Source organism: Ursus arctos, unplaced genomic scaffold (assembly GCF_023065955.2).
Source record: "Ursus arctos isolate Adak ecotype North America unplaced genomic scaffold, UrsArc2.0 scaffold_4, whole genome shotgun sequence".
NCBI classification, from domain to species: Eukaryota; Metazoa; Chordata; class Mammalia; order Carnivora; family Ursidae; genus Ursus; species Ursus arctos.
In genome coordinates this window covers 52,528,728-52,548,394 of record NW_026623056.1, presented here as the reverse complement: position 1 = coordinate 52,548,394, position 19,667 = coordinate 52,528,728, and the positions used below count along the sequence as shown (strand labels likewise).

The following is a 19,667-nucleotide window of genomic DNA, read 5'->3' as shown; positions in this document are numbered from 1 at the left end:
ATCTAATTTCAGTTGCTTTCAATATTTTTGGGTAAGATGAAATTTAACAGTTGATCTGTTCTAAGTATTTTGGTACTCAAATCTAATTCTGACTTCTTTCTTAAAAATTAAAGAGAGAAGAAATACTACTGACCATTGAATATCACAAATTTAACCCAGAAAATGATGAACCATTTTTTTTAAAGAATCTTACAGAGTGTCTTTGAGAAGAACCACCAGTTCTCATTCTCTGTGTATATTTTGTCATTTCCTCGTCCCTTGATTCAGATAACTTTTGATTCAGCGAATGTATGTTATACTGTTCTCATTCCTGACCTTTCTTTTCATCTAAACATTTTTTCTCCAAACCCATACATTTTTAAATAAAGATATGAAATGATTTCAGAATTTTTTTTGTCACAAGAGGTGATTTTTGTCACAAGAGGCAATTTAGTTTAATCTCATATTTTGGGAGAATTGGTTGTGGTGAGCCTGGTTAATACTTTTTATTAATATGAAGGGCTATTGTGTGAAGGTGTTAAAATATAATTACTCAAACAGAGTTTATTGAGAAAAAGCTCCATACTTCTATATGAGCAGGTAGAGGAAGCAGTGTAGGCCATAATAACTAACATGCATTTCTTGAGAAACAAAATCAGTTCTGATTAGAAAATTTTCTAAAATTGGAATAATCCTTGATTGAGTACCTCAGAGGTTCTCCAATGGGTAAAATCCTTAGAATTTTGGATACTGATTTTGGTGGTTTACAGATTTTATTATTTGCTTCTTTTTTCACTGCTTATATTCTGAAGGGTTAGTTTGCCTTTAAAATGAGCAATGATAGTGCTGGTTTGCCTTAAATTTAAGTGTAAGAGTTAGATAAGACCCATGATCACTAGGATGAAAAACATTTAGGTGGGTAATTGCATGTATCTTCATGAGATTATTAGATAATTCCTATGTTTATCAAGGGTGTTTTGCAAAATTATATCCACAGTTCCAAAGGAATTTACTGTTTCTCCTGGAAAATATCATATGAATTTCAAGTTAGCAACTTATAAATGAAATTTTTAGATGCAGATTGTTTTTAAGGTTGCATGATAACATAAATTCTTTCTTTGTGGAAATGTACAGTAGATATTAAAAGTGGTTAGTGTCATAACTGTCCTGTAGACTGAAGAAAGTAGCCATTCTATTGGAAACTGCTAATTGAAATTCAACTAGTCTTGATTAAGTGACTCTTTACAGCCAATTAAAGTAAGAAACTGCAAACAGGGTGTGTTAAATAATCTTATTATAAATCACTGAAGTATGGTATTAAGAAATAAAATACTTAATCACTATAGAAAACAGTTTATTATTTCCAGAATACTTGAATAGAAATGAAAAACTATGATGACTCGCATGTTCTCCCAAAAAGGCTATAAAATTACCAGAATGTTTTTTTTTCTTTTGAAAATTATCACTATTACTATACAAATAAAATACAATTACATTCTCAATTTATAATTTGGAATTATCAATATTTAGATATGTAAATACTGACAATGCCAATTTATTTCAAGGTACTTAGAGATTTTTATTAAATCTGTAAAAAGGGATAAACAGTTTTCCTATGCAAATAAATGGCAGAATGCTCAATGTCAACATGTAGAAGTGAAGATAATGCAGTGATGCAGCTCAAAGTAAAAGCCCAAGTGCTTAAAATGCTTATAAAGGCTTTATTTTTGTCCTTTCTCTCTCTGTCCTGTTACCTAGTGTGCTTCCAGTGCCCATTCATACTGTTCCTAAGATGTACCTGTATACTCCTGACTAAGTGTCTTTGTACTTACTATTTCTTCTTGGCAAGGCTCGCTCCTTCACCTCCATGGCATTGCTTAAATGTCACCACCTCAGAAGGCATTTTCTGGCCACCCTATTTAAAATGGCAACCCTCTTCTCCATTTCCCTGCCTTAATCTTTCCCATTGTACTTTCTACCATATTTTTCAATTTACTTATTTACAGTTTTTATTGTCTCTCCTCATTCGAAGTAAGCTCCATAAAAGCAGGGTTCAGCTAGTTCACTGCTATATTCCCAGTGTCCAGAATAGTGTCTCATAAATATTTCTTGAATAAATCTATGGCCTTATTTATGTCTATTTTCTGTCAGAGAGACATGTAAATATTTAATTGAATACTGCTAAATATATCTCAATTTGTGGCAAATTGGATATGAAGGCAAGTGGTAACCACAGTGTGTTCGTCATCAGTCTATTTATTTTGATCATATAATGGATGCTATTTTACATTCATATAATGTGCCAGGAACTATTTACATTGCTTTACGTATATTAAGTAACTTATACCTTACAAAACCCCTGTGAAACGTACTATTATCAGCTGCATTTTACAATTAAGGAAACAGTTTAAATTAAGTAGCCCTTGATCATTACAACTAATATGTAGGAAAGCAAGGTTAACAGCAGGACAGTTGGTATGTCCAGAAGCTACATTGTTAACCAGAGGTTCATGGTTAAAATCCTGCTGCATTGTTGCTTTGAATAGCTTTATTCATATCCTTTTTATTTATATTTCTTTGCTAAAACAGAAAATTTTGGAAGTAATCACATCTGTTTAACCACTATGGTTGTATAATCATTTGATTTATTTTTTTTCTTCTTGCAGTGGGATGCTATCACTGAAATGGATGAACACAATAGGCCCATTCACACGTACCAGGTATGCAATGTAATGGAACCAAACCAAAACAACTGGCTTCGTACAAACTGGATCTCCCGTGATGCTGCTCAGAAAATTTATGTGGAAATGAAGTTTACATTGAGGGATTGTAACAGCATCCCATGGGTTTTGGGGACTTGCAAAGAAACATTTAATCTGTATTATGTGGAATCAGATGAGTCCCATGGAATTAAATTCAAGCCAAGCCAGTATACAAAGATTGACACAATTGCTGCTGATGAAAGTTTTACCCAGATGGATTTGGGTGATCGTATCCTGAAACTAAACACGGAAATTCGTGAGGTGGGGCCTATAGAAAGGAAAGGATTTTATCTGGCTTTTCAAGACATTGGGGCATGCATTGCCCTGGTCTCAGTCCGTGTTTTCTACAAAAAGTGCCCCTTCACTGTTCGTAACTTGGCTATGTTTCCTGACACTATCCCAAGGGTTGATTCTTCTTCTTTGGTTGAAGTAAGGGGCTCTTGTGTGAAGAGTGCAGAAGAACGTGATACTCCTAAATTGTATTGTGGAGCTGATGGAGATTGGCTGGTTCCCCTTGGAAGGTGTATCTGCAGTACAGGATATGAAGAAATCGAAGGTTCTTGTCACGGTAAGAAAGAAACATTAGATTTATCATGCATTTAAATGACGTTTTTAAAAGGTAAATTTGTTTTACATTTATTTACAAATAATACATTTTCAACTGCTATTACTGGTAGAATTGATTGTGGAAGAAATTATTAACTGTAAGATAATTTCTTAGTATTTTGCCTCCTAGGAAGGGTATATGAAAATGTAAAATAAATTGTATACTATGACGTGTTTCTCCATATTGACTTTAGTAAAGTAGCTAAGCCATATGAATGGCTGTATTCACCTAATTTTTATAAAGTAAAGCAACATCATAGCAGACGCAAAAAACAGAAGGGATTCAAAGTGGACGTTTGCTCAACTTTCATGTTTGATGACTTACAGAGAATGTGGCATTTAAAGATAGTTTGAAAATAATTCTTTCTTTCATGTTGAATTGTGGTAATTGAATAGTACCTAGATAAGATGAAGTTATATTTAAATAAGTGAGGAATTCACATATGTTTAAAAAACATACAGGATAGTTTATGTGGGTGTTATGTGTTTGGTGATTGAATACTGACTGTGTTAGAGCTTAATTTATCTTTTGCTACTATTTTTCAAGACTTATTTGGGAGAGAGAAAGCGCATCTAAGCATGCGCACGGACAAACACGCATGTGTGCACATATGCACCTCAGGGAGGGGCAAAGGGAGAGGGAGAGACAGTTAGGATCCTGGACTCGGAGATCACGACCTGAGCTGAAACCAAGAGTTGGACGCTTAACAGACTGTGCCACCCGGGTGCCCCTATCTTTTGCTACTTAGTATGTACAATTTCCTGACGTATAATAAGTTACCTTTTAGTTGTTGTAAATAGTAGTATTTGTGTAAGATCTGTCAGGAAATATTAACACAATGCTAATTAAGTTTAGAACCATATCTTTCACATTGTTATTATAATCAAATACCTATAATTTTCAAGATGGAAGATTTTTTTTCTTTATATGTGAATCATTTTGTGAGAGCTTATTAATCTAATAAATTTATGCATTTAAAAAATTTTGCATAAAGAATATACATCAGTTCTGGTTTGATTTACTTGGAATCAAAACACAAATATAGAAATGAAATTATGGCTTGATAAATAGTAACATAATACAGATACTTCCCTCTTAATGGTAGATGATTTATAAGTTTGTTTTCTGTAGCACCATATTGAATTTATTGACTTCTTTGTTGGTGCTATATTCATGTTCTTTAACAAGGACAAATAAGAATAAATAAGAAAAATAGGGAAAAACATACTCGTCATCAAAAATACATGTGAATTTTTAAAGGTTTTATCTATTTATAAAACACTTGGGTTTTTGAATATTGAAACTCAGTAGAGTTTCCAATGATGGTTATGTTTGGTTGTTTAAAAATATTAATATTTGCATAGAATCTGTATTATAATTTTTATAAAGCATGAACCAGCTTTCCTCTACTATTTAATTACTAAAAAATGTTTCATTACGGTTTATCAATATAGATTGAATTCAAAAGTTTTATTCAACCATAACAAAGATTTAGAATGGAATAATGAGAAATGATTCTTTGAGGGGGATTTATAAAACATTTCTATACATTGGAAAATAAACTAAAGAAAAATTAATATATGTGAATAATCAGTGGGATTAAGAGGATAATAAGAGCTGAGGATAAAACATTACACATACTAACCAAGTAGTTTTACCACATTTGAAATTAGGTAGAAGCTGGGCATGAATATTGGTAAAATCAATAAAGATTTTAAATATGCAAAGAATAATTCTCAGAAAGTGTGATTAGCTTTTATTAAATATTTGTATTTTTATGACATTAATCACAGAATAAGAGGTAGTGACAATTATTGATGGCTAGATGTTTTCTCTTAATATGTTTACTCTGTGAATTTCGTTCTTATTTATATGCCTTAAAATTCTTTCATTTTTTGGATAAGGATGATTTTGGACAAATGATAATCATTATCATCTTGTGTAGAGCTACTGGTGTACTCATCTGTTTTTATGGCTTGTTATCTTTATTTTAATTTATTTGATTATAGAAACATGAGAGAGTGAGTACTTTACAAATGTTCATCATCTTCTTGTAGTGGATGGCAGAAATTGGAAGAATTAAGCTTGAATTCTAAATCCATGGCTTATTAACTTTGAAATCACAGTTTCCTTATCCATAAATAAAGTAGTGGTTCTAATCAACTCATGATAAAGTATATGGAGAACTAATAAAAACACGCCTTTCTGCTTGGTTCCAATTTAATACAATAAATTGCTATTTACAAACACAGGGGAAGCCAGAGTGGATGTAGAGACCTCATTTTTAGAAAAAAAAGTGTCTTGCAATACCACCAGTCGTCATTTCAGAGTACTTATTTAAGTATCTATTTTTAATGTTTTGTATTGCTTTTTTATTTCCTTTGATAATAATTTTTATCAGATTCTATTGCCATCTGTCAACAACTCATTTCACAACCAAATCTCTGAATTACATGTAAGCTAAATGGCCAATTATTTGGAACTTATATGAATAAAATCATAGCTCAAATATTATATGGTCACATATATAATGTGAGGGGTGTGTGTGTGTGTGTGTAATTGGAGAAGAAAAAACAGTAGCTCTGTATCATTTCTTCTGGTCTGTTTTGTTAGAACATTTAATTTATTTAAGCTATTAACATTTTTGAGTACCTACTTATCTGTTAATCACTTTGGTAAGTGGTAGAGATAAATACAAATAAACCTTATGTTTCAGTTATCTATTGTTATTGAGATAAAAGAGCCCAAAACTTACTAGCTTAAAACCACACTGATTTATGATTTCTCAGGGCTCAACTGGGTAGTTCTTTTGCTTTAGGGTAAGCAAAGGTCACTAGTGCAACTGAATTCAGCTGTGAGGTTGACCAGAGCTAGAATGTCTAAGATGAGCTCTCATCTTCCAGAATTTCTTTGTATGTGGTATCTCATCATTTAAAAATCTGGTCTAAGATTTTTTACAGTATAGTGGCTGCCTTAAGAGGGAGTTTTTCACATGGCCAAATAGAGTGAGTATATGAGGGGGTGCCATACAAGGGGGTGAATACCTGGATGTATGTTTATAGAGAGCTGCCAATGTGATAGTGTACCTTAGTCCACTCTGGAGTGTCATGATTAATGTCCCTCCTTCATGCACAAAACTCCACATCCTCCCAAACATTTATTCCATTATGTCATCATGTTAAGTCCAGACGAGCACCATTAAAATTCAGGTCCAGATGTAAATGAGGCTTCATAGCTCAAGTTCCTCTTGACACGAACAACTGAGAACTAACAAGCTAAGTTATTATTCCTCACACACACAGTACACATGGGATAGGGACAGAATAACTGTAAAAGATTCTCCCACTCCTTAGGGCTAGGAACACAGCAGTCACTGGTCCATTGTGATTCTGAAATCCAGATGGATGTTGTCACCATCTCTTATAATAAGGGCAGGGAATGCTCTTTGATTGGATCCTGGTTCTACTCCCTGGGATTGGTTCTCTGTGGTTCTTGGCTTCCTTCTGTGGTTCTTGGGTAGGCCCTCTGAGTCATCCCATTCCTTCCTTCCTTCTTCCCTTCCTTCTTTCCTTCCTATTTATCTTTTTATTTATTTTCATCCTCCTTATTTATAAGAACTATGTATATGTCTGCTTCACCAGGGCTGTCAGATAAAGGAGGAGTATTTTAAAAATATGTGTATAATCAAGGGTAAGAAATTTATTGATATGAATGATCATAAGGCACTGAGAACCAAGCTCTACTTAGTACTTAAAGGCACTATAGCACACTATTGGTATACCTACAGAGTGCTTCGTTTCTTCTCATTTCTGTGAAATAGGAAAGGTTTCTTCAGGATGGGTTGCAGTAGATCTGGTTGCTTTAGATCTGGAAAGTCCTAAAAAAATATCTTTATCTGCCTTCGGCTCAGGGCTCAGTTCATGATCCCAGGGTACTGGGATCGAGCCCCACATCAGGCTCTCTGCTCAGCAGCCCCACATCAGCTTGCTTCTGCCACTCCCTCTGCCATTCCCCCTGCTGTGCTCTCTCACTCACTCTCTCTTTCTCTCTTAAATAAATAAAATCTTTAAAATATATCTTTATCCCTCATTTTATAAATCAGGATACTAATTTACTGAGAACAGACTTTTATTCCCTGGGGCCACTCAGAAATTGATACTAGACTAAGAACTAAAGCCTAAATATCTTTTAGTCTGGTGTTTGTGTTTTCCCTCCCTATTTCCATCTTTTCTCTTGTTCCTCAATTTTCTCTTTCTGCTTCTCTTTCATTTCCTCATTCCAGGCATCCATACCTTTATCTTGATTATTTAACTTTTCCTGCCTATCCACCAGTGCAGAGGAACCCTAAGTTATTGATCACTCATTAGGCTCTTTTTGTCTGTGTTTATTTTTTGGAATCTGATATGAACACAATTAGAACAGAATCTACATGTCTTGTCTGAAATTCAGGCTACTGAGAATAATGTAAAAATATATGGACTTACTGGAGCTTTGATGTAAAATATGATAAATAGGAAACATTATAATGAGGTTTTAGGGATTTTGATAACTTACTTGAATGGATTTGAGAACTCTTGATCTGCTATGTAACAAAAACACAATAAGCTGGTTTAAAATAGAATTAATCTGTGTTTACCCATACTATCAATATGTTATGATTAATGTGTATTTATTTGAATTTAAATAATTTATCATTATATTTTATCCTAAAAGTTGTACTACTGAATGTTAGAACATGTGATTCATTTCTCTGTAATATTGTGAAGGCATATCTAACTAGATACAAATTCTAGAAGCGTAGAAGAGAGAGGTTCTCTTATTCTTGCTATCAGGTTTAAATAGACATAAATATTACATTAAGCAGATATGCTAAAATTTAAAATCAAACACAGTAATTTAGGTTATTCTGTTATATGTAATAAGCAGTGTTTTATGCTTGGCTCAAGTCTCAACTTATTTTTCATAACTATTTTAATTTTATCTCATAGGTTTATAATTAAAACTATCATACTTGGGCATATTGGTATTACAGATTTTATTTTTTTAATTGTCTTAATCTATTCCATGAAGGATTTAAGTTAAAAAATAATGTTGATTCATAAAACATTAATTTATATCAAATAGTCTTTCACTGCTATATATATTTAAGAATATTTTAACACTATGGAAGAAATAGTTGGAAACAATTAACATGAAAAAATTGAATGCAGTTTTGTTCAGTTGTGAGTTTTGAAGTGACATGAATGTCTAATAAATTTCTCTTCGGTATTAATTGAAAATAAACCTCATTAAGACAGTGGCACTGTACTTAGAGATAATAGTTAGAGTTTGGGTTTTTACACCTGCTGGGAATATAATATACGCACATATATACATACATACTGCAAGGATATATTCTTTTTTTTCTTTTTTAAAGATTCTATCTATTTATTTGACAGAGAGAGACAGTCAGCGAGAGAGGGCCCGCAAGCAGGGGGAGTGGGAGAGGAAGAAGCAGGCTCCCAGGGGAGCAGGGAGCCCGATGCGGGGCTCAATCCCAGGACCCCGGGGATCATGCTCTGGGCCCAAGGCAGACGCTTAATGACTGAGCCACCCAGGCACCCCATATTCTTCAAACCTTTAAGGATCACATAATATATTTTACCAAATTAACACTTGACTATGGGAAAATAAAATTTCTGAAACATTGAGGATTTTTTAAAAACTCTTCCTCTTTCTAGGTATATGCTTTTATTTATTTATTTTTCTCTAGTGCTGCTTTAAGATTCAGGAGGAAAGGATGGTAGCGGTTCTCAAACCATTGCATTATTGTTCACAGAGGTGAATGAGATACACAGGGCCTTTGGTGACATAGCTATTGATTTGAGTTCCTGAAGAGTGTTGTTATTAAGGCTTCATGGCTCTGTCCTCTGCTGCAGTTCAGAAACACTTATGCTCTGTGTTTATGATCTTCTGTCTAATCATGTTATCAGAGATGATTGTGGAAGCAGGGAGCATAAAGAAATTTTGAGACACCAAGATTGCTGGCATTAAATAAAGGGGTTTGAGGATATGATGGAAAGCCAAAAGGTGAGATTGGGATCAGAATAAAAGGGCATACTTATTGGCCCAAATAGTATTTTCACTTTCTAAAGGTTCTCAAAACTAAATATAAGCTCTTACAATATAACCTTCAATTCCAAATAAAGCTGCTTTTTCATGAAGCAATTCCTGACTTTCATCCAGCTTCAGAAGAATATGAAATCAAGAGGCTCCAAGGAGTCTAAAAATAGAAAGTATTATTTCCAAGAAAGACAGAGTAAAGTTAAATAATTATATTTTGTTCTTTGTCACAATTTTAAAAATAGGTTAAAACATAAGCTGGCTTGAAATGATCATTTTTAGTATATTATTTTAACCAAATTTTAACTTCAATTTTAGTACCTGTGTTACTCTCTGCTGACTTAAATGCTAAGACTCATATTTCTATAGAGGCTATCCTTAATTTTTAAAAATTACTTTCTTAACACAAATATTTCAAAAAGAAGATAAAATTATTTAGCATCTCCATTCACTTTTCAAACATGGTATGCCATGCCACCCACTGAATTTGCTACCAGTTTTGAAATTTAGTACTGGCTTTTAAAGAAACAAATTAAGAAGTTTATAAAGTCAACACTTAGAGACACCAAGATATGTTAGGTTTTTATGCTGGCTATTTTTTTCTCTTATTACCTCCTGTTACCTGCGCTCAACATTCTATTTGCTGAGATATATTTTTTGATAGATCTTTTGACAAGGTGTTGTAAGTATTTAAACTCTCTATTTAGTGGATATCTAAAAATATCTTTATTTTAACCTTCTTTTTCAAAAATTGTTTATTTGGGTACAGAATACTAGGTGTTTATTATTTTTCTCAACATTCTAAAAATATTATTTCCCTGTCCATGAGAATCTATTGAAACCATAGTTGCTAATGTTCTTCTGACTAATTCTCATTACTTGAGAATTAGATTCCATATATTTGGTCTTCGGTTACATCATGATGTAACTGGTGTGCCTTTCTTTTTACCTGATTCACATTTTTTTAAACTAAGAAAGTGTGTGTTACATTTTTCTGTTCTCTGTTTCTAGAATACCTATTAGATATTTGTTAGAGACTTTCAATATCCTTTTTGTCTCTGATTTTTTTTTAATATTTTAACTTTAGCACTAATTTCCAGGTTATGAATTTTCACTCTGACTACACCTAGTTAAGTTTATCTCATCTATTGAGTTATTTTTATCTTCACTGATTTTTGCTATTCATTTTTTTCATTTCTTGCTTTTTTTAAATTTCTGCCTGGTTTATTTCATAATTTTTCTCTTTTATAGATGTTATTTTATTCTTTAAGGATCTTAATTGCACAAATTAATTTTTAAAGCAATTCTGTCTAAATTAATCTCCTGATCTTAATTCATTGGCTGTTTTTTAAGCATTAGGGTCAATTGTGTATGTACTTTGGAATTGTTACTTATAGTCTAACTTGTTTTCTGTTTCTGTGTCTTTTTTTTTTTTTTTTAATTTGGAGATTTTATAGTTGTACTAATTCTGCTCACTGAGGCCTTATATAGAGCAAACTTAAGGGCACTAATAAATTTACCAAAGAATTCATGTTGGTATTCCTGATTGATAGGAGTTCCACCCAATGCAATGATTCAGGGGTGTAGCTTTCTTGCATTTAGCGAACCAACCTATCTCTTAAGAGTTTTGTAGTTATCTGTGTCCAGCCCAGAAATTGTAAAAGGAGATTGAAGAAGGCACATGTGCTTTTTAACCAACTCAGATGTGAAGAGACACATCATTTCTTTTCACATATCAGCAGTGAGAACTAGTTATATGGTCACAACCACCTGCAGATAGGGAGGGATAAGATGTTAAATGCTGTCCCTGTTTCAGTAGTAGTCACTTTCCAACAATGGTTCTCTGTCATGGAAGAGGAAGCCCCAATTTTTGTAAATACTCTGTCATGTCTGTAATAATCTGCCATTTCACCCACAATACCTGTATGTTCATCCTCATGTATCTGGTAATACAGAATTTTTTCCATCAGGTTAAAATATGTCTTCTTGTCAACTGGTAATGCACAGATTGAGTGAAACGCCACCTACCCCTAACAAAGTATATAGTGTTTGAAATAAATAGAAAACTCCCATTGAGAAAAGAGAGTAAACACAGCCATAGCAATGATGGGCAGTCATTGTGAAGAACCTCGGAACAGATATGACATTAAATTCACAGAGACACTCTTACCCATTGTTCTTGATGGCCATTGACTCCACTATCTGTGAGCTTCTTTTATCCTACTGACAATTTCTGAAGTAGCTATTGGTGGCCAAACAGCTTTCATACCTGTTTTATGATAATCGGTTTTGAGAGCTTGAGGGTCTACGACCATAGCACCCTGAACATGCCCGATCTCGTCTGAGAGCTTGAGGATCATTTTATAGCTATAGACTCTTTTAGACCAGACTCATGATTTGTTGGCAATAAAATTTACTAAAACTCAAAGTAGACTTTTAATCTATTTGTCAATTCCATGTGCCAAAACTACACATAGAAGTCCACACCCCAATGTTCTTTCTTAGACATAATTTTCAAGTGTGTCTTATTTATTAATGTATCTACTTGCTGCTTCATTCACATGCTTCTCTCAACTTAATGGCAACTAAATTGAGGTCATTATAAAATAGGATTGAATAGATCTTAGACACGGAGCTGACTCTCTTTGTTTAACTATGATGTCTTAATTTGTTTTTGGTGCTCAAGATGTTCTTTTCTTACTTTTGTCTCCATTTGAAGGGACAGAAATCATCTTTTTATAATCCTGAATGTTCTATACTCATCTATTCCTTTTTTTTTTTTTTTTTTAAATTTTCAATCCAACTAGTATTGCTTGAGCTCATCTGTTCCTGGAACTATCTCATTAGATGCATCAAGTTTCAGTCAACACAAAGAAATTAGCACTTGACCTGCCTTCCAAGTTATTGCAGATAAAACTTTACCAAGAAAGTTACTACTGTATAAAGTAGGTTTCCATCAGTCTAGTCTCCTATTACAGTTTTACATATCATTTGCCTTCTGACTGTTAAGCTAATGCCACATGTTTTAGGTTTTTGTTTTGGGTATGTGCCAATTGAAAAAGATATATATTTTTAAGAGGATATATATGTATATTTAAAAGCTGAGAACACAAAATTCCAAATTCTAAGCCTCAACATGTAGTTTATTTTTCACTTACATTAGAATCTGAGGTGTTCCTGGTTGCTGACTGCTTTCCTTCATACAGAGAATAGTAGAATTCTACAGTTTCCACTTGCAGCTTCATTATCACATATGGCTTTATAGTTATCTGTATCCAATGAGTGGGAGAAGGAGAGCATATAGAGTGCATACCTTTTCCTTAAGAGTTTTGGCATACAAGTGACTTAAAAGTTTTACCCACAGTTGCCACACTTGTAAAAATTATATAATCCATAGAGTAAAAGCTTTTTAGTGTGAATTTTAATATTAAGCTATGTATGTCCAGTACATATAATCAGGATTTTTTTATCAACAGATAAGCAAAAGCTATGTAACAATGTTACATCAAACCAAATAAAAACTGAGCTAATCATGTTAAAGTAAACATTAAAAGAAAAGTTACTCCAGGGCGCCTGGGTGGCTCAGTTGGTTAAGCATCTGCCTTGGGCTCAGATCTTGATCTCAGGTCCAGGGATCAAGCCCCGAATGGGCTTGCTGCTCAGCAGGGAGCCTACTTCTCCCTCTGCCCCTCCTTCCCACTTCCTCCTGCACTCTCTCTCTCAAAAAAATAAATAAAATCTTAAAAAAAAAAGAGAGAGAGAAAGAAAGAAAAGTTACTTGAATAAATCCAAACCTATTTTCTTTTCATGGAAAAAAATAGGATTAAACTATTTTGAAGGGGCTGATTATTTCTACTTCGCATCCACAAATAGCAGAGAATATTCAGGATAAACCTCCCACTGGAATATTATGTAGTGCATTGAAGACATAATGACAAAATTTTACCAGAGAAGAAAAAGATCACACTTTTCATTTTATAGAAATACAATGTAATAATAAAATATTGTATTTATTAAATCTGTACATAATTCAGAGTAAATCATATTCCAAGCATCGTAACAACTATAAATAGTAAAATTATAATATCATACATCTTAAAATTTAGGAATAATTTTATGTTATAAATTTTTTCATTATATATTCATAGCTGGCATTGGAACTACAGAGGTATGATTGACTGTATTCTCCATATGAACAAAAGTGTAGTAATTTGCATTTTCAGATATTTACATATTTAAGCTCTAGGGAAGTATATTTCAAAGGACAACATAATTCTAAGAAAAACAAGCATCAAAGGAAACACGATGCAGAAAAAGGAGTGGGTAAAACAAGGTAGAACAAGGTATCTGATATAAATACATTTAATATGTTTACTTTGGTGTAAAATATCTTGTGATCCTTTGTGAGAAAGGCATTCTTGATTTCATTTATTATAGCAGTTACTATAATTACCTGGGAGTTAGTTATAAACTCAAATACACATTGTGATGATAGGGGGAGACATCCTTAATATTTTGAGTCCTTTGAAATAATGACGTAGAATTAAATAGATAACTGGTGTTCTAGCCTTTTAAAGAATAAGTCTTTTATTGTACTTGATTTTTTCTTTTTTACATATAATACTATACAGTAGAAAAGTTTAGTAATGACATAGCTTCCTATCATGATTCTGTATGAACAATAAACTTTGATAACCAGTTACTATTTTCAATCTGAGCTTAGGACAAACTATCTGTTTTCAGAATGAGCTCCAATAAATAAGGAATATAGTATTTAGTCTCAGTTTTACAGGGAACTGTAGAGTGGTGATAAATTTAAAGGGATGGAGATTTCCGATTGCCAGTTGCTATATACAAGGACTATCACCATATAAAGAAGCATGCAGTACCAAAATTGATGGGAACTCTGGGAGCATAAAAACAAGCTCTGCTTTCTCTTCAGCGGTGGACAAGGAGAAAGCATGATTTATTCCTGTTATTTGACAGCATCAAAAGTGACTACTATAAAAAGTCATGAAAACCTCTTGAAAGATGCAAACCCTGTTTCTTTGGACAGAGATAAACAACCATTGTTTTGGATAGAATTCTTTAAATAGAACTGTAATTTATTTGTCTTTTTATTAAGGTGACTAGGATCCTTATTTCTTTGTTTTATTTCTATTCCTGTTTTAAAGTTAACTACAATTCAGGGTGGGTGATTTTTTACCCTACCACAGTGAAAAAGCTTATAATCTTTAGTGCTATGTTGACCAATTAAATACTTTTAATAAAATTAATTATAAAGATTTTAATTGGTAAAACTTTGAGATGGCAATGACTATGGATTATGTGAGAGCTTTCCTAAAGATTTTTTATAAATTTACTAATTGCATTATGACCAAGAGCATACTCTTCTTGAAGTTTAATTATATGTGGCTACATTCACAAGTAATTACAGATTGCTTAATGTGAACTAATTTGCCATGCATATGAAATACTATATTTAATTGTATACTTTCCTAAATTTTTCTGTAAATATCATACATTAATTAGATAATATTTTTATTCATAATGGTTGCTAAATTTTTTTAAAAGTTCTTTGGCATCTATTGAGGTGACCATAAAATTTCTCTATAAACCTATTTAGGGGTTATAATAATATATCTCCTTAGATGACCCATCTTTGATTCAATAAAGTAGTGTTATGTGGTCTTGATGCATTTATTACTTTAATGTTGAATTATACATTTTTCTTTAATTTTTAAAATGTTGGCAAGAGGATATTCTGCCTAATGCAATGAAGTACAAATGTATTTTGAGTGATGTAAAGAACAAAATAATTCTTGGATGAGAAACTGTGTTCCTGAATGAGAAACTTAAATATTTGGAAGATATAAATGTTAACTTAGAATTTTGAACAAATCACACTCAAAATTCTTAGAAATCATTGTTTTAGTCACTTTGAACTCAGTAGAAATAATTATAAGTTTTACATGAAATAATAAATGGAATGACATATGGATTATTTGAAAAGAATAGTAAAGGTGAGCAAGAACCCTGGCAGATATTAAAATAGATCAAGGGAAAATATTTAAAATATGTAGTATTAACTCCCAAAGAAAATTATTTGTCACTGGTACCAAGTAGAAATGGAAAAAATAGACTAAATTACATGAAATAGTTCAATCTGTGATAAAATAGAATTCACTAATGGGGAAAATAGGTGGGTTAATAAATACAATAGTTCTTACTTAATAGGGGTTGAAATTGGGGAGGGGAGAGCATTAATGATTTGGGTGTAGGACCCGCACTACCACTTCTTACTAAGTCCCCAAGAGTTTCTTAACTGTTGAGATCATCTATCTTTAGAATGTGTGTAATTAACCTCCACTGTACTTTAGTTTAGGGAATCTGTGGAAACAGGAGTCCCACAGAGAATTTCTTGCTACAGTAAAATGAAACCTAGGGCAAAGTTACAACTAAAAGATGCTGATTTGTAAGACACAAATTAGGATTTTCATGGAAATTCACAATTATGCTGAAACAGTATTTTTTGAAGAATTTAAAAAAGGCAAAAGAGTAACATTACTAAAGTATGAAAGGATGAGACATTATAGCCAAAATTGTTTTTGTTTTTCATTTGTTTTTTTAAGACGGCATCATCTAGGTATTAAATATGAAGTTTGGTCAATCAAAGGAAAATCTTAGATTATTTTTGATATTGTTAAAGAAAAAATTATCAGACACTTGTTAAAGAACTATAAGGCAGACTTGATTTGAGGGACTACTACAAAGGAGTTTTGCAGAAGAGGAGAGGAATTGAGCTCAACTATGAACTCAACAAAGAAAAGTGGAAATTTATAGCCAAGCAGTAGGGTGGAGGTCAGCAGATGGAAAATTACTAAGAGGAAACATCACAGGTAAGGGATGATTCCAGCTGAACTGATCTGCAGGATTCTTGCTAATGCAGCAGACTAGGGTGATCAGATATCAGGAGATAAGGAAGTGGCCAAATACTGAGGTTGAGGGATTCTCTCTAAATTTAAGACTTAACAAAATGCTTGTGAAAACTAGACTGTATGAACAGAAACAAAGCCCATAGCTGGGTCTAGTTGAGCAGAGGGCTTAAAGCAGCCTGACTAAAAGTTAGGTCAAGAAGAGAGACTGTCAGTATCACATAATACCCTATAGTAGGGATTGACAAGCTATAACCTGCCTGCTTGGCATCCCAGCCCATTTTTGTAAAGTTTTTTTGGAGAACAGCCAAGATTGTTCATTTATATTGTCTGTCACTGCTTTTAAGCTACAAGAACAGAGTTGAGTAGTTGCTTCAGATACCATATGGCCTATAAACCTAAAATATATATTTTTTTACAGATAATGTTTGCAAACCCCTTTCCTATAGGCAGATTAATGTGTCCTTGAGAAACATAAGTAAAATTATCAAACTTGTCCTTTTTGTTACTGAAACCCAAGTTCAGCTGCCCATCATTCAAAAGGCCAATACTCAAGAGAAGAGTTTTGATTGGAAAGGAATATGAATTTTATTCAGGAGGCTGGCCACCTGGGGAGAGGGCCAAATGCCAACTACAGAGGTTTCTGCCTGGCCTAGGGTTTTTTTTTAAAGGAGTTTAGAGTAGTTAATAAAGGGAGTACAGTGGTCTGTAACATTTCTTGATTATGTGCAGACTCGATTGTGCCAACTACAGATGTTATCTCAGTGCTTGAAGGTTGTGCAAGGGGGTCTGGTTCCTTAGTGCCTGGGGGTTGTGCAGAGGTGCTCTGTTCTTTCTAGAAAGCATGCGTGATCTATAGATACACAGAAAAAGGTTAATCAACCACGTAGGCTAAGGGTGCTTGCTAAAGCTCAAGGATGGCTAGGTTGGCCAGAGGGGCAGAGGCTGCTTCATTTTGAGCCACTTATTAGGGTATAACATTTTTGCAATTAAGCATAGAATAAAACCTCTAGTGGAACTGTTTTCCTCCAAAGTTAGCCATCTTTTTATTCAGTCGTTTATTGAAGCATCTGTGCCAAGGAATATAATTTCAAAAGCATTCATAGGGGATTTCATATTGATCTATTTTGAGAAACAGAGTTAGATTTTTATTAAAATCCAGAAATATCTGAGAGATAAGATCAGTTAGTAAAATATGTAGGATGTGTGTGTGTGTGTGTGTGTGTGTGTGTGTGTGTGTGTTTGCACTAGAGGAGTATTGGTTCAGTGTTGACTTTTGGTTTTTAAATCCTTTCTCAAGAACTCTCTTTGATACCAGCTTCTTAATCTCACTTAGCAATATCTTGACTAGTTGCCATACTAGACACTGAAAATGTATTTGTTAAAAATTAGTGAGTTGATAGTTTATATTCTTGTATAAAATAATATGCAGGAGCAAATGATAAGTAAAATTCAGATTGTCTTTTATTTAAAAATTACAAGAAAACAGATTTTATGTGAACTATAAGATTCAATTTCCAGGAGGTTCCCATTTTTTCTCCTTACTTTCAGACTTTATTGAACTTTCAGCAATGTTGGATATGTGTTTATTAATGTAGGCCATAACCTTAACATTTATTGCATACCTATTACATCCTGGGAACTGTGAATTGTTGTGAATTACTGAGATCTCTGCAGCTCAATACATGCAGACCTTGCCATACAATACTGTTTAAATAATTGAGCTGTTGCTTTTACACTTACACAAAGCCCACAATTTTATATATTTTGCTTGTTATGTTATAAAATATATTTAGAATGAGTATTTAAAAAAATTCTCCCCAATTTTTGATAATTCTGAAGAAGTGTCTTTTTACAAAGATAAAATAAAAATACTAATATACTAAAATACACAATAAATTATACTGGTTTAAGGTGTAGTAAAAACATTGGTTTTCAGCTAAAGTAATAGTTTTAAATTATAAAGCCTGTTTGTACAATGCTTTATGTATGCATATGAATTTTTTGGGATATATATATCTTCAATAGTGCCCCCTTGCAAATTTATTATTACTGTATTTTGTCATTCATTTATTTTTATGTTTCTCTTTCTTGCTGTCTACCCTCTACCTATCTCTCTTATTTATGCCTTTGAAGAAATCAACATAAGCTGCATAATGAATATTTTATCATTATGTTCATTATATTTGAAATTTCTTATACTATGTACCTAATTAAATTTTTCCATAGAATTTTGATTACATTTATATCGTTCGTATTCTTGTCTTTTAATATAGCTAGATATAGATAGATATTCTAGTCATTTATTATAATTCACCACGACTAAAGATTTGGAAAAATCATTTGGCATTTAATCTTAAAATGTATTTTCAGTATTTCAGGGTGAGCATTATCATCTACTTTCTGAGGAATGTCAGTCTACCTCGTGCTATTCACTGTTTGAATAGAATCTTGCTCCTCAAATAGAAGAGCTCTTCCTTTCCTTTCCTTTTCCCTCCCTCCTCCATCTCTCCCCCAACTCTTCGACTCTTCTCTCTCTCCCTTCCTCCCTTCTTTTAATAATGTCCTGGAGTAAATACACAAAAACTTGGTTGGAAGAAATGGAGAAATAATTGTTTAATACATGGCTTTCTGTTAAGATTCTTTTTTGTGTGTATACCTGGCATTCTTAAAAAGGGACTGTGATCTTTGAACTGTAGTTATTAGTGATACTTACACAATTTAATGGTCTGACTGCTAAATGGGAAACATATCATACAATTCTGCCTATTAATGAAACATTGGAGAGAATCTAGCATCGCATCTGAAATGTATCTTTAAATGAACATTACTTCAAAGGTATGATCAAAGTATGTAAGAATTCCTAAAGGAGATAGCAATGCTTTTTTGAGAGAATTCCTCTCAATGTGATAACAATGATTGTTTATTTATTTACTGTCTGGTGGCCATGGAGTAGTAGTATTTCATGAAAAATGTCTTAATTTTGCCATGACAATTTGAAGTCCCACGTGGCCAGCATTTCAAAGTTCGTCTTACATACTTATTCATAAACATGATTGAGGTGTTAATTCTAGTTAAAATGATGCCTAGTTCATTAGTAGGTCTAATGAAGCCTCCAAGGATAAGTAAATCAAAATTGAAGATTATTGACAGAAGTTTTATTATTAGAGAAAAAGCAATTACCAAATCATTGGCTTTGTTGGTTATTTTCACTCCTTTTCATGGAAAATCTTCGTAAAAGTTAGGAGTTAAAAAAGAAAATATCATAAAACATCAAAAGCA

General features: G+C 32.9%; 1 protein-coding gene across 1 annotated transcript in view; it reads left to right on the top strand.

Annotated features, from left to right (window-relative positions):
* EPHA6 (EPH receptor A6) overlaps positions 1 to 19,667 on the top strand; it is an 815,563-nt gene that overhangs the window by 169,102 nt on the left and 626,794 nt on the right. Inside the window, exon 3 of the mRNA XM_026491624.4 lies at positions 2,646 to 3,309. Coding sequence (XP_026347409.1) covers positions 2,646 to 3,309 — 664 coding nt within the window. The remainder of the gene's footprint in view (positions 1 to 2,645; positions 3,310 to 19,667) is intronic.